The sequence below is a fragment of the Equus quagga genome, chromosome 5 (assembly GCF_021613505.1).
Source record: "Equus quagga isolate Etosha38 chromosome 5, UCLA_HA_Equagga_1.0, whole genome shotgun sequence".
Classification (NCBI taxonomy): domain Eukaryota; kingdom Metazoa; phylum Chordata; class Mammalia; order Perissodactyla; family Equidae; genus Equus; species Equus quagga.
The window spans coordinates 65,540,079-65,552,992 of record NC_060271.1 but is presented as its reverse complement, the minus strand read 5'-3'; the positions used below and the strand labels follow the sequence as shown (position 1 = coordinate 65,552,992).

The 12,914-nt window shown below is 38.0% G+C and overlaps 1 protein-coding gene across 2 annotated transcripts in view; it reads right to left on the bottom strand.

The window, feature by feature from the left end:
* EIF2AK3 (eukaryotic translation initiation factor 2 alpha kinase 3) overlaps nt 1–12,914 on the bottom strand; it is a 68,428-nt gene that overhangs the window by 34,366 nt on the left and 21,148 nt on the right. For both annotated transcript variants that reach the window (XM_046661866.1, XM_046661867.1), the window contains exons 3-4: nt 2,466–2,660; nt 875–1,005 (exon numbers count right to left, since the gene is read on the bottom strand). In XM_046661866.1, coding sequence (XP_046517822.1) covers nt 875–1,005; nt 2,466–2,660 — 326 coding nt within the window. The remainder of the gene's footprint in view (nt 1–874; nt 1,006–2,465; nt 2,661–12,914) is intronic.

Sequence of the window (12,914 nt, the reverse complement as noted above, 5' to 3'; positions counted from 1 at the left end):
ATCTGCTTCTATGGTGCCTGAACAGCCAGGAAAACACTCAAACACTGAAGGAAACAAAATCCTAACAGGATAAAGAAGGTCAGGTTGTCAGCAGATCAAAGGTCACAGTCCAGTTAACGTACAAAGAATACATTCTTAACCGAATTTGAGAAAATAATTTCCGGGAAAGGAAACTGAATTATATTCCATCAGACAAAATCTAAAAGTCTGTTCACTTTCAAAAGACAAAGATGGGATCTAAAATTATTTTTACTATATGAGCAATTTAAAATTTAAGTATTAGGTTTGAAAAAAATCAAGCATGTGATTTAGGACCAGCATGTCTAATCCAATCTTATTTTTTAATCACCTATTTAAACATAAAAATTACACGAGGAATTCATTATTTGAAAAAGGAAACAAAAAAGAATTTGACCAAATAAATTATACTGTAACACTTTAAGAAAACAGACTAAAGTATTGTTTTAAAATTGAGGTAGTCAAACTATAAAACTACCTACTAGAGAGAGCTAAGGGTCAAACAGGCACACGCTAAAATAAAGCACATTAGCTTCGTCAGAAAAGCTTTCTACATTCAAAGAACTTCAATCAGTGAGGTTGCTATGAAAACATCATTAACCTAAGACTAAACTAATATGCAGACATGGCATGGGACTCCTTCTTGTTACCATCTCCTGAAGCATGTGGTGAGAAGTCCAGGATCTGTTAATAACCATGAGACCATTTTTAATTTAGGGCCTAGATTTCTCTTTAAAAAGTAGTATGCTTTAGGGCAACAAAATAGTTCAGAAAATCTCCACAAAGAAAAATCCAATGAATTTTGGTGTTCTTATACTTCTAAATTATCTGACACACGACATTATTTGATACACACTTCTCATTGCCACTACGAGGTCCAACAGCTCGAACGGTTTTCTGGGTGCGCTGCAGAAGCAGGATGTCCTCTTGTTCCATTTCATCATTATCCCATCGGCGACAACCCAAAGCTGAACAGATATACCTCACCTGAAAAGACCGAGACAAAATCAGTAAAGATTATAAGTTACAGGAGATCAGAGACATTAAAAGAATCTCTATAATTTATTTAAAAAATGTGTAAAAAGTACCCAAGTCTTAGGAAGTATCAGTTAAATTACCAACTCCTAAAAGGAGTAATTTAGAACCATAAAACTACAAATGAATATTTATTTCAGGGAATAATTTTAAGGATTTAGATAATTTTAGTCTGTCTTTGAGGATTTCCATGGAATATACAAGAAGAAATGGATAACCAGTTGTGATAGCTTAGCAATAACAACATGAATAAAATTCTAGGTGAATTAAAAAAAAAAATCAACCTCAGAGTTTCCATACAACAGAAGTATTTAGTTTTTAAAAATTTAAACCTTTTCTAATAGCTATAGTATTTAAAAGGATGTCCTGCAGATCTTCATTAAAAGAAAAAGGAAGACTCTTGCTATGATCTAAAGTCCTCAAAAAGAGAAGCATTCCTGCTCGAATATCAGAATTTTGTACCAGCACATCAAATCAGAGAATTAGATGGTTGGGCTCAATCCCCGTGTTTTACAGGTGAGAATACTGAAGCAGACAGAGGCTCGCAAGGCCTCCTCCGTATGAGGCAGATACAGGTGGTGGAAAAAGCAGAACAGCATCTGCAAGAGCAAGAAGGTGCTATGGGCCTAACACTTAGATAAGGAAGCGCTGAAAACCTCAAGGGCAAGAGCTCATTTTCCTATATTTCCTTGTTTTAGTCTTAAGTCCATATACAAAAAATATTCAAAATCAAGGTGTTAAGGAGTTAAGAAAAGATTTTTACCTTTCAAAAAAGGATGTTTTTAATTAGTTATTCCTAACAATGAATTTACATTACAAGACCCAATCTTAGAATTGGATTATATTATCCTAAGAGTTAATATTGGAGAAAGTCTAGGTCATTAAGAGCATGACTTTATCATCAGACATATCTAAGTCAAATCTGACCTTGGAAGTTTCTGAACCTTTTAAAGTCTCAGTTTTCTCATCTGTAAAATGAACACAAACTTTCCTCTTGGATCCTCTTGCTATAGGATCAAACTAGATAAATAAATGAGTAGGAGCAATTATTCTAATTGAGATTCTTATTAATCTTTGGAGGGCTCCTCATCTGTCCAAATGGAGACAAAAATATGTAACCCCTAGTAATACAGTGAAGATTTCAAAATAATGTATGAAAAACACACAGTAGATCATATTTATTAATTCTCTGCCTCCTGCTATTCCTGGCTCTGTTATTTATTCTGTTATCTTGGATAAATTTAGTTTCTCTTAGTAATATTTTCCCCTTTCTACTTCACAGGTCTTTTGTTAAAACAAATGACATCCTCGGGGAAAAATTATAATTTCACCCAGTAATAGTATAAGAAATTCTTTCTTCTATCCCTATTTAATCTGATTTCTCCCCAAATAAATTCAACATTTTTACTCACCTTTCCACTATATGCACTGAGTCCATATGTAGTGAGAGACTTTCCTCCAACCAAAACAACATCATCTCCAAATTTATAAGAAGATTCAAGAAGTGACTCAACGGTAAAAGGAACTGTTTCCATGCTCTCACGGTCTCGGTCCCACTGGAAGAGGTCTCCATCCAGGGAAGGAATGATCATCTTATTCCCAAATACCTAAAATAAAAGTTAACTTTTAAAAGGATCATAACTTTAAGAGTAGTAACTAAGAGCTGAGCCTTGAGCCTGATGTACTGTAGCCTCCTTCTGAGCACAGTTCATCAACCAAAGCAACCTAAAAGAACTGTCAATCTCTCCTGGGCCTACACGTGATACTCCAGGATGGTTTTTCTCAAACTCTGTTTGCCACGGGCCAAGACCATCCCCTAATGAAAAGTGAGTTATCAGAAGAGAGCTCTGTGATCAAGTGAGTTCAAGAAGACATTACTACAGCAGTTCTTTCGGTATTTACTATTGTAATGTAGTACAATATGGCTTTCTAGCGAATGGATAGTATATGCAGTACTTTCCAGGCATATTTTATCCAGGCCAATTACTGTCACAGGCTTAGATCCAAGGAACACAGGTTGATTCAAGCAGTGTCCCATCTTTTCTTTTTTTTTACTTTCTCAAATCTACTATGAGCTAGAAGCCTAGCATCCAAGCTTACTGATTTTATGCTCTTAGTTGTCTTTCCTCCTTTTAACAATATTTATTGAGGGCCTACTGTGTGCCAGATACTATTCTGTTGCTTAAGATAGACCAGAGAGCAAAACAAGTTAAAAAAAAAAGAAAAATCACTGCCCTTGTGAGCTCAAACTCTTGTGTTGGGAGACAAACAACATAATGAATAATTATAGAGTATATTAGGTGATAAATGCCATAGGGAAAAAAATAGAACAAGATAAAGGGGGACTGGAAAATGCGCATGTGGGAGGGGAGGGGACTGTTAACAAGGAGCTCAGGGTAGGCCCCAGTGAGACAGTTAACACTTGAGCAAAATCTCAATGTGAGAGAGTTAACCATGCTGATATCTGGGGAACAGCCTTTGCAAAGGCCCCAAGGTGGAAGGATATCCGTTGTGTTTGAGGAAGCACAGTGAGAGCGAACAGGCTGCAGAGGCAGGGGTGGAGGCAGCGAGAGCAAGCGGAAGGCACCAGATGATGGTGGCTCTCATCGATCGGGGTGACAGCACCGGGGGTGCGGAAGGTGGTTAGATTTGGGATACAATCGGAAGGTAAAGCCAACAGGATTTCATGTCGGATTCCCTGTATGGAATGATCAAGAAAAAAACAGCTCAGGATGACTCTCAAGGTTTTGGCCAAGAACATCTTGTTTCTTGAGAAAGAGTATCAGTGCATGGCTTTGTGACACTGATCTTTTGGCATTTAAAAATATATACAATTTGACTTACTTCAGCTAATGACACATCTATTTTCCTGATCATCCAGGCTCAAAATTTCAAAAAAAGGGAATATGAAAGAAGCATGAGTTTAAAAATAAAAAAAACAAAACTCCAAACAAATGTTGGTTTTAACTCTTTTAAAAAAAATTCTTTTCTATGCACTTCTTTGTTCCTTAAGCAGCAGAATCCCATCTTTAAAGGGATACTTACTTGAACACTCCCATAAAGTCGCTAAGAGTTCTAAGCTGGTGCCTGGCTCACACATCCTCCCCTCCCCCAGCTCTGCCCTCTCCCATGGGGTTCTGGGGAACAGGTTGAAAAACACTATTCTAATCCATTTCTTTCTTTCATTTTCTACTTCAAATCCTTCTATCTCCTGCTTGAACTATTACAATAGCCTCTTTACAGTTCTTTACTGAAAATTTCCTCAATGTAACCTCTACGTATCTTCTAGATTAATCTCTGAGTCTCAGAGTTAAGCCTGTTATGACACTATTCAAAAATCTTCAACAACTCTCTATTATCTTCTTATTAAAAACCCCAAATCCTAAGTCTGACATTCAAAGTTCTCTAGACATGACCTCAAACAACCTTTTCCTCCTGTTTTTCACTTTTCCCCACATGGGCGGAAACCAGGCATCATTACTTAAGCATGATACTTCATGTTATTTTTATTGTTCGGTTATGTCATTGTCAATGTCATTTCTTCTTCCTGGAACACCCTCCTGTACCAACACTGCCCACTGAAATCCTATCTGTCCTTCAAGCTAGCATCACTTATGTTTTTGCTTTGAAATCCAAGAAAATTTTGGCAGTGTCAGTTTGCTGATCAAAGTCTTCCCATTCCTTAATGTACTTTACTTTTTAATGTAACTATAAACTGAGACACCATTACATTCTCAAAAATTGCTTATTGTACTTCTGAGAAATATTTACCTGGTATGCTGTTTTTACATTTATGTTGATACAGTGTTTACACAGCGGCTGTAAAGTAATACACTCAAAGCTAGGGCCCAGATTTTGTTATCTAATTCCCTTCTCCACCAAAGGAACCAAGGCTCCTGGGAGAAATGGCTGATCCCAGGGGTGGGACATGGTAGGTACAAGATGAGTCTTTAACATCTTATTCTCGAAAGTAAGGACGTGATCAAAAAAGATGGGAGATTGCCACTGACCAAATGGGGAACAATTTAAGTACCAATTAAGTACTGAATTATAAAGCATTGGAAAAAAAGGAAATCATGAGTCCATACTGATAACAAATAGATAAAATAAATAATATATGAGGGAGAAGGGAGGGCTATTACTGAAATAAAATGCTAAGTGTCTACCGGTCAGTATGAAAGGAGAGCTGGAGTTGGAAAGATTAGCATTTTGCAACCATTGTAGTAAAGACTGCATCAGGCAAAAATCAGCAATGGTGTTAAATCTAGGTGGACATTTTGATGAGGAACAGGATATTTGCATGTTCTTAGTGTTTCCCCACAGACTGCTTATTAGTTACAAGAAATTTTTTGAAAACAAAACCAGTAACTATATAGTGGAGAACTCAGACAGTACTTTGACTGGATGATCAAAATTAACAACATTGATTAACCATAGACAAGATGCCCTGAGAGAGGCCACAGTGTCACCTATGTAGTATTCCAGCCAAGAATGCACAACCTAAATCTAATCAAAAGGAAACATCAGACAAGTATAAAATGAAGAAATTTCACTTTTTAAATAAAAGGACAGAAAGATTGTATTCTTCAAAAATGTCAATGTCACAAAAGGCAAAGTTTGTGGATAAACTCAGATTAAAAGAGGATATCATGACAAATCAATGTACTACCTGACCCTACACTAGAGACGCTGTACCGGGGGTGGAGGATGTTATAAAAGACATTACCAGATCAACTGGTAAAGCTGGAATACGGAAGGGAAAGTACCAATATAAACTTAGGAAGTAGATAACTATACTGTGATTATGTAAGAATATATTAGGAAATATACGCTGAAGTCTTTAGGAGTAAAGGGCCGTGATGAATAGTCAATTTATTTTCAAATGTTTCAAGAAAAAAAAGTGTGCAGGAGGGGTTAGGAAAGAAGAGAGAGAGAGAGAGAGAGAAAGAAAGAAAGAGAAAGAGAAAGAGACAGAGACAGAGACAGAGAGAGTGCGCGAGTGCACAAGCACTCAAATGATAAAGCAAACAAGGTTTGGGATAGGTAAATCTGGATATCTAAGGGTTAGGTTTTTGGGGGTTTTTTTTTTGGTGCCACTTTCATTTGTGCAATTTTTTTGTAGTTTGAAATTATTTCCAAATAAGAGGTTAAAAAGAAAAGAAAGGCACTCAAGACGCTTGCAGGAGCTCTGTAACTAAACTCAGAGGGCTATACCATTAAATCAAAGGTTCATCATAATTCAAGGTATTTAAAGATCTCCAATTATTATTCTTTATTGAAAAAACATTTGCTTTTTAATAAACTTTCAAATGACATTGGTATGTAACCCACCTCATATCACCTTAGAGTTTTAGCATTACTATTTCATTCTTTGCTTTCTTATCTTTCTTGATAACAATAGATAACATTTTATTTTCAAAACATCAAAACTTTTTATCTTTTGTAGACTGTCCAACTTGAAGTTGCCATTAAGAACAGATTTAGGTCATAGCACACATACCCTGAGAGAATATATAGTATTAAGCCAATATGATCTCACACTTTGAGTCACATATCAGTTAGAAAATCAAGTATTTACTATTCTCTGCCTTCCATATTATGTTAGGCATTCTGTATTCTATTTACTAGAAAAGTAAATACAAGCTATGATAAAGTTGAAAAAGGTGTTTCAGTGGTCTGGTCTTGTCAACAGTAGTACTAGTTAAGTACAAACAGGGAAAGTAGGTGTGCATCACTAGGAGGAAGAGGAAGAGGAGTTAGTGGGTCTGTGGTAAATAGTTAACAATTATTTTGACTTGTTCGTCTTCTATTAATAATCTCTTTTCCCCTAAAGCACGTCGTTAGGGAGCATGATGGCTCCTAAGGGAACAAAAAAAAACCACCCAAACTGTCAAACTGATATGGACTAAAATTCATCTTTGCTTCAAGGATGATCTACATGCCTCCAAATGTAAAACAAACATCTGCAATTAAGAAAATATGGTGGGGCAAGCCTGGTGCCCCAGCAGTTAAGTGCGCATGTTCCGCTTCTCAGCGGCCCGGGGTTCGCCAGTTCGGATCCCAGCTGCAGACATGGCACCGTTTGGCAAAAGCCATGTTATGGTAGGCGTCCCACATATAAAGTAGAGGAAGATGAGCATGGATGTTAGCTCAGGGCCAGTCTTCCTCAGCAAAAAGAGGAGGGCTGGCAGTAGTTAGCTCAGGGCTCGTTTTCCTCAAAAAAAAAAAAGAAAATATGGTTTAGGGGCCGGCCCCGTGGCTGAGTGGTTGAGTTCTCGAGCTCTGCTTTGGCAACCCAGGGTTTCGAGAGTTCAGATCCTGGGTGAGGACATGGCACTGCTCATCAAGCCATGCTGAGGTGGCATCCCACATGCCACAACTAGAAGGATCCACAAATAAAAATATACAACTATGTACCAGGGGGCTTTGGGGAAAAAAAGGAAAAATAAAATCTTTTAAAAAAAGAGAAAAAATAAAATATGGTTTAAACAACCAAGATGATTTGATATGATTGCCCATATCGAGAAAAACTGCCTTATTTTAAAAGTCAAATCTTCATCAGCATAAACCTAATGAGAAAACTTGCAAAACCCCAAACAACAAAAAAGCATTATGATTCAATACTGAATCATCATGACATATTTCTGGATTATAATTTTAAAAGTTCACTTAAAAAAATTTTTTTGTATTGAGGTCATAATAGTGCACAACATTGTTAAATTTCAATTGTACATCATTATTTGTCAGTCACCATATAAATGTGCCCATTCGCCCCTTGTGTCCACCCCCCACCCACCTTCCCCTTGGTAACCACTAAACTAAAGTTCACTTTTAAACAGCTGCTCTTCACTAATTGGCTGCTTATGAGTCATACACATGGCTGCTAACCTTTGCACCAATCTTTGTAGTCCTTCAGGCTGCATATGTGAAAGCAGATGGTGCTTTTCCTTGAGAGCCACAAGAAGCGATATGCATGCAGTTCAGGTAGAGAGATGACATCACCCCTCACAAGAGCATTACCTCACTCTCCCAGCATAGGAATGAGTCACCCTGACAGTCAGCTGCAAACCCATTGGTAAAAAAAAAAATGTGGGTTACTGTGATGCACTTTTACATTCCACTGATTTGTAATTAGCTATTTGTTCTGATTCGCTGCTCTGCATCTCAAACTAATTGTGTCACTTGCATCCTCCTTCAGTCATTTTAAAAATATATAAGTTCTTGTTATTTTGTATTCTTTTTCTGTTTTTTCCTGTTCATAATTTTAAAATAAAAGGTTTGCACACTGGCTAGCAAACTTAGTACCAAAGATCCAATCAAGGTCTTTATCCATGCACACACAAAGCAGTTTAGTAAAGTAATTCAATTTCTATTTCCAAACGAAGTCTAAATGGCCTAACGAGTGCTAGTGGCACATGTAATCTGGGACTGCTATTTGAAATTAGAATGTGAAAACAAGAACTCTATTTTGAAGTGGTAAAAGGAACTTCCACTGAGAAAATAAAGGAAGTACGACTACGAAAACAAATAGAACCAGCAATAAAAACAAAAACAAAAATTCCTCCAACTATATGAAAAAATATTTTTTCATTTGGTTCTTCCTTCTTTTTCCATGCACCCCACCCCCTCATCGACACATTCACTTTTTGGGGTATGTTCGACTTTATTTTAACTTATGAAAATTTTGAAACATACAAAATGTAAAGAGACCAATATAAGCCTTCATATATCTATCATCCAGTTTCAACAATTATCAACATTTTGCCAATTGTTTCATCAATTCTCCACCTACCCACTACATATATTGTTTACTAGAGTACTTTAAAGTAAATCCCAGACATCATGCCATTTCACCATAAATACCTCAGCATTCATTGCTGAGAAGTAACTACCATGCCAAAATTACACCTAAAATAATTAAGAGTAATTCCTTAAAATCATCTAATATTCAAATTTCCCTGATTGTCTTCAAGATATATTATACAATTGGTTTGCTCCAACAAGCAATTCAAACTCCACATATTACATCTGATTCCTTTTTTTTCCCCAAAAGAGCCCCTTTCACTCCCTTTTTCATACAGTGATTTACTTGAGAAACCAGATTATTCATCCTATAGAACGCCTCATAGTCTGGATTTTGCATGTCATCTAACTTGTGTCTCATTCCCTCAATTTCCTGAAAACTGTGATTAGACCTGGAGCTCTGACCTGATGCAGGTCCAATTTTTTGGACAAGACGACTCCATAGGTGGTGCCATGTACTTCCTATTACATTAGAGGTGAGCAAACTACAGTTCATGGGCCAAATGCAACTCGCTGCTGTTTTTGTAAGTACAGTTTTATCGGAACACAGTCAGGCTCATTGACTTACGTACTGTCTGTGACTGCTTTCCCCCGACAACTACAGAGACTGTATGGCCCACCCAGCCCCAGACCTTTACTACCTAGCCCTTTACAGAAAAATTTGCCAATCCCTGTGTCTTGTCGTATTTGGTACAAATAATCAGCGGATTCCAGGGAGTCAGCCTGATCTCTCCATTTTAAAGTGTCCCATTAACTTCTCACCATTTGAGTATCAACTGATCATCTACTATTTCAACAAGGGGAATATATTGATTTCTAATTCTATCATTCTTTCTGCATTTATTAGAATTTTTCTGTAGAGAAGAACTTCTCTCTCATTCGGCTTTGGAAGCTGGATTTGCATACGCTAGCATTTTCTCAAGAAAACAGTCTCAGAAATTAAACACTTTCAAATCCAAAAAGTTTTAGCCAGTGTGTTCCCTAACCAAGAAAGAGGGAAAAGGAACACACTGGCCCTGGCAGTGAGGAAGGCCAAGTCCCAAGTACAAGCTAAAAAGCAGTAAGAGTTAAAAGAGATGAGAGAGGGAAGAAAACGGGGGAAAGCATGTGGTGAGACGCAGTCTCATCAAGCGTAGAGACAAGGGAGAATGAACACAGACTATAAGGGAAAAGGATGGAAAAAAACCCCAATTATCCTAGAATATTCACTAAAGCGCCACACAGTCCTGTCCCATTTCAAAAACTCCCAGCATCTCTAGGATAATACAATAACTGTGTTCCAATGATGATCCCAGGGAATTAATAAAAAGATCAAATTCACTAAGATTGGGAAGATGTAAAATACATGAAAAACACTCCATTAAAAGTGTTAAGTTGTGCACTTTTTTCTCACCTGGAAATGCCCTTTGCCAAGAATGATTACTTTCTTCACCAAGCTGGTTGTTTAGCAAACTGAGGTAGTGGGGCAATAGCAGGCACCCAACATGAGAAATGGAGACGTGTCCACAAGGCGATGACTGCACCCCATCCAGCCCCATTCCTGAGTCCCTGACTCCACCAGCCACTCACTACGTGACCTTGGACAAAAACTAACACCTTACCATTTGCAAACTTCCTCAAATTAACTTACTGCACTTGATCCTCAAAATTACTCTCCACAGCTATTTTAACAAGTATGCTGGGGGCCAGCCCCATGGCATAGTAGTTAAGTCTGGTGCACTCCACTTTGGCAGCCCAGGTTTGCCGGTTCGGATCCCGGGCACAGACATACACCACTCATCAAGCCATGTCATGGCAGTGACCCACACACACACAAAAAGATAGAGGAAGATTGGCACAGATGTTAGCCCAGGGCTAATCTTCCTCAAACAGCAAAAAAAAAAAAAAGAGGGAGACTGGCAACAGATGTCAGCTCAGAGGAAATCTTCCTCACAAAAAAGAAAAAAATAAATAAAAATAAAAAAATAAAAGGTATGTCTCTTGGTCTCCAAACTACTGATTAATGTTTTTACCCTTCTGGGTATCCACAGGCCTCTTGCTTTTTCCCACTCCTTTCCCTGCTCCCCCAATTCCTCCACAGTCAAAATGGAAAGGATTTTTGACATTCTCTTTTGCTATGAGACTTTCCATGAGACTGATGAATCAAAATGTTTTCTCAGTGAGCCAGGTGCCAGTTATCTCTAGTTGTGGAAGTATTTATATTTATAAATATTTATAAAGTATTCACACCAACTAGCAGTTAGTTGGGGAAATCTGGAAGAAAGTAGGAAAATCCCTAAAATCCTAATAATACCAATCTATCCCTGAAGCGCTTTTTTCTCTCAGTTTTCTCTGACTCATCACTCCTGACCGGAGTTTTATAATGTTAGAGATTCTAAAAGTTTGGTTGCAGATAATCTTCTCACCCTACTCTCTTTCAGGGTGATCGCTCCTCTCAGTTCCCATGACACAAGCAATTCTAATTTTCTCTGCAGCCCAGATCTTTTCTCTGTGCACATAAGACCCATACAGGCAAATGCCGCCTTAACATCTCTGCTTGGACGCGCTCAATCACTGCAAACTCACTGTGGCTAAACAAACTCAAGTTCCTCCTCTCTACACCTGTTCTTAAATTACTACTAAATCCTCCTTTGGTCTTTTAATTCCATAAAGATCTTCCTCCTTAAACTTCTTTTGAATCCATCACTTTATTTCACTCCATTTCCTCTGTCACCACCTCAGTCCACACGATCATCCCCATCTGCACTCTGCAGTCTCTTAACTAGTCTCCCCACTTCTGCTCTTGTTCCTGTTGCAGTCCATTCTCTACAGTCCATATAGACTGTATACAGTAGGTATAGTCGGTACAGTACAGGAGAGACTGGTTTTAGTAGGATCTTAGGGATTTTTCCTGCTTTCTTCCAGGTTTCCCCAACTGCTAGCTGGTATAAATACTTTGTGAATGTTTATAATAGCCCCAAAATTAGAGATAACTGGCTTATGCAGGCATACTGTGTTTTATTGCACTCCACTTTATCGTGCTTCGCAGATATTGCATTTTTTTACAAATTGCAACTGTGTGGCCACCCTACATCCAGCAAGTCCATCAGCACCATTTTCCAACAGCATTTGCTTATTTTGTGTCTATGTATCACATTTTGGTAATTATCTCAACATTTCAAGCTTTTTCATTATTATTATTGTTTGTTATGGTGATTTGAGATCAGTGATCTTTGATGTTACTATTGTAAATGTTTTGGGGTGCCCATATAAGACAGCAAAATTAATCAGTAAGTGTTCTGTGTGTTCTGACTGCTCCACCAACCACTGTTCCCCTGTCTCTCTCCCTCTCCTCAGGCCTCCCTATTCCCTGAGACACAATATTAAAATTAGGCTAATTAATAATCCTACAACGGCCTCTAGGTGTTCAAGTGAAGGAAGAGTTGCACATTGCTCATTTTAAATCAAAAGCCAGAAGTGATGATGCTTAAGTGAAGTAGGCACGTTGAAAGTTGAGACAGGCTGAAAGCTAGTCCTCTTGTGCCAGTCAGCCAAGCTGGGAATGCAAAGGAAAAGTTCCTGAAGATGCGACTGAATTGCTGCAATCTCATGACCAAACGTTAACAGATGAGGTGCTTCTTAGGGATGAGCAAAGCAAGTGATTTCTTGAGATGGAATCTATTCCTGGTGAAGATGCTGTGAAGATTGTTGAAATGACAACAAAGGATTTAGAATATTCCATAAACTTAGTTGATAAAGCAGCAGCAGCAGAGTTGAGAGGGTTGACTCCAATTTTGACAGAAGTTCTACTGTTGGTAAAATGCTATCAAACAGCACTGAACGCTACAGAGAACTCATTCGTGAAAAGAAGCATCAATCCATGTGGCAAACTTCATTGCTGTCTTATTTTAAGAAATTGCCACAGCCACCCCAACCTTCAGCAGCTACCAGCCTGATCAGTCAGCAACCATCAACATTGAGGCAAGACCTTCTACCCGCAAAAAAATTACGACTCACTGAACGCTCAGATGATGGTTAGCATGTTTTACCCATAAAGGTTTTAATTAAGGTATGTACAT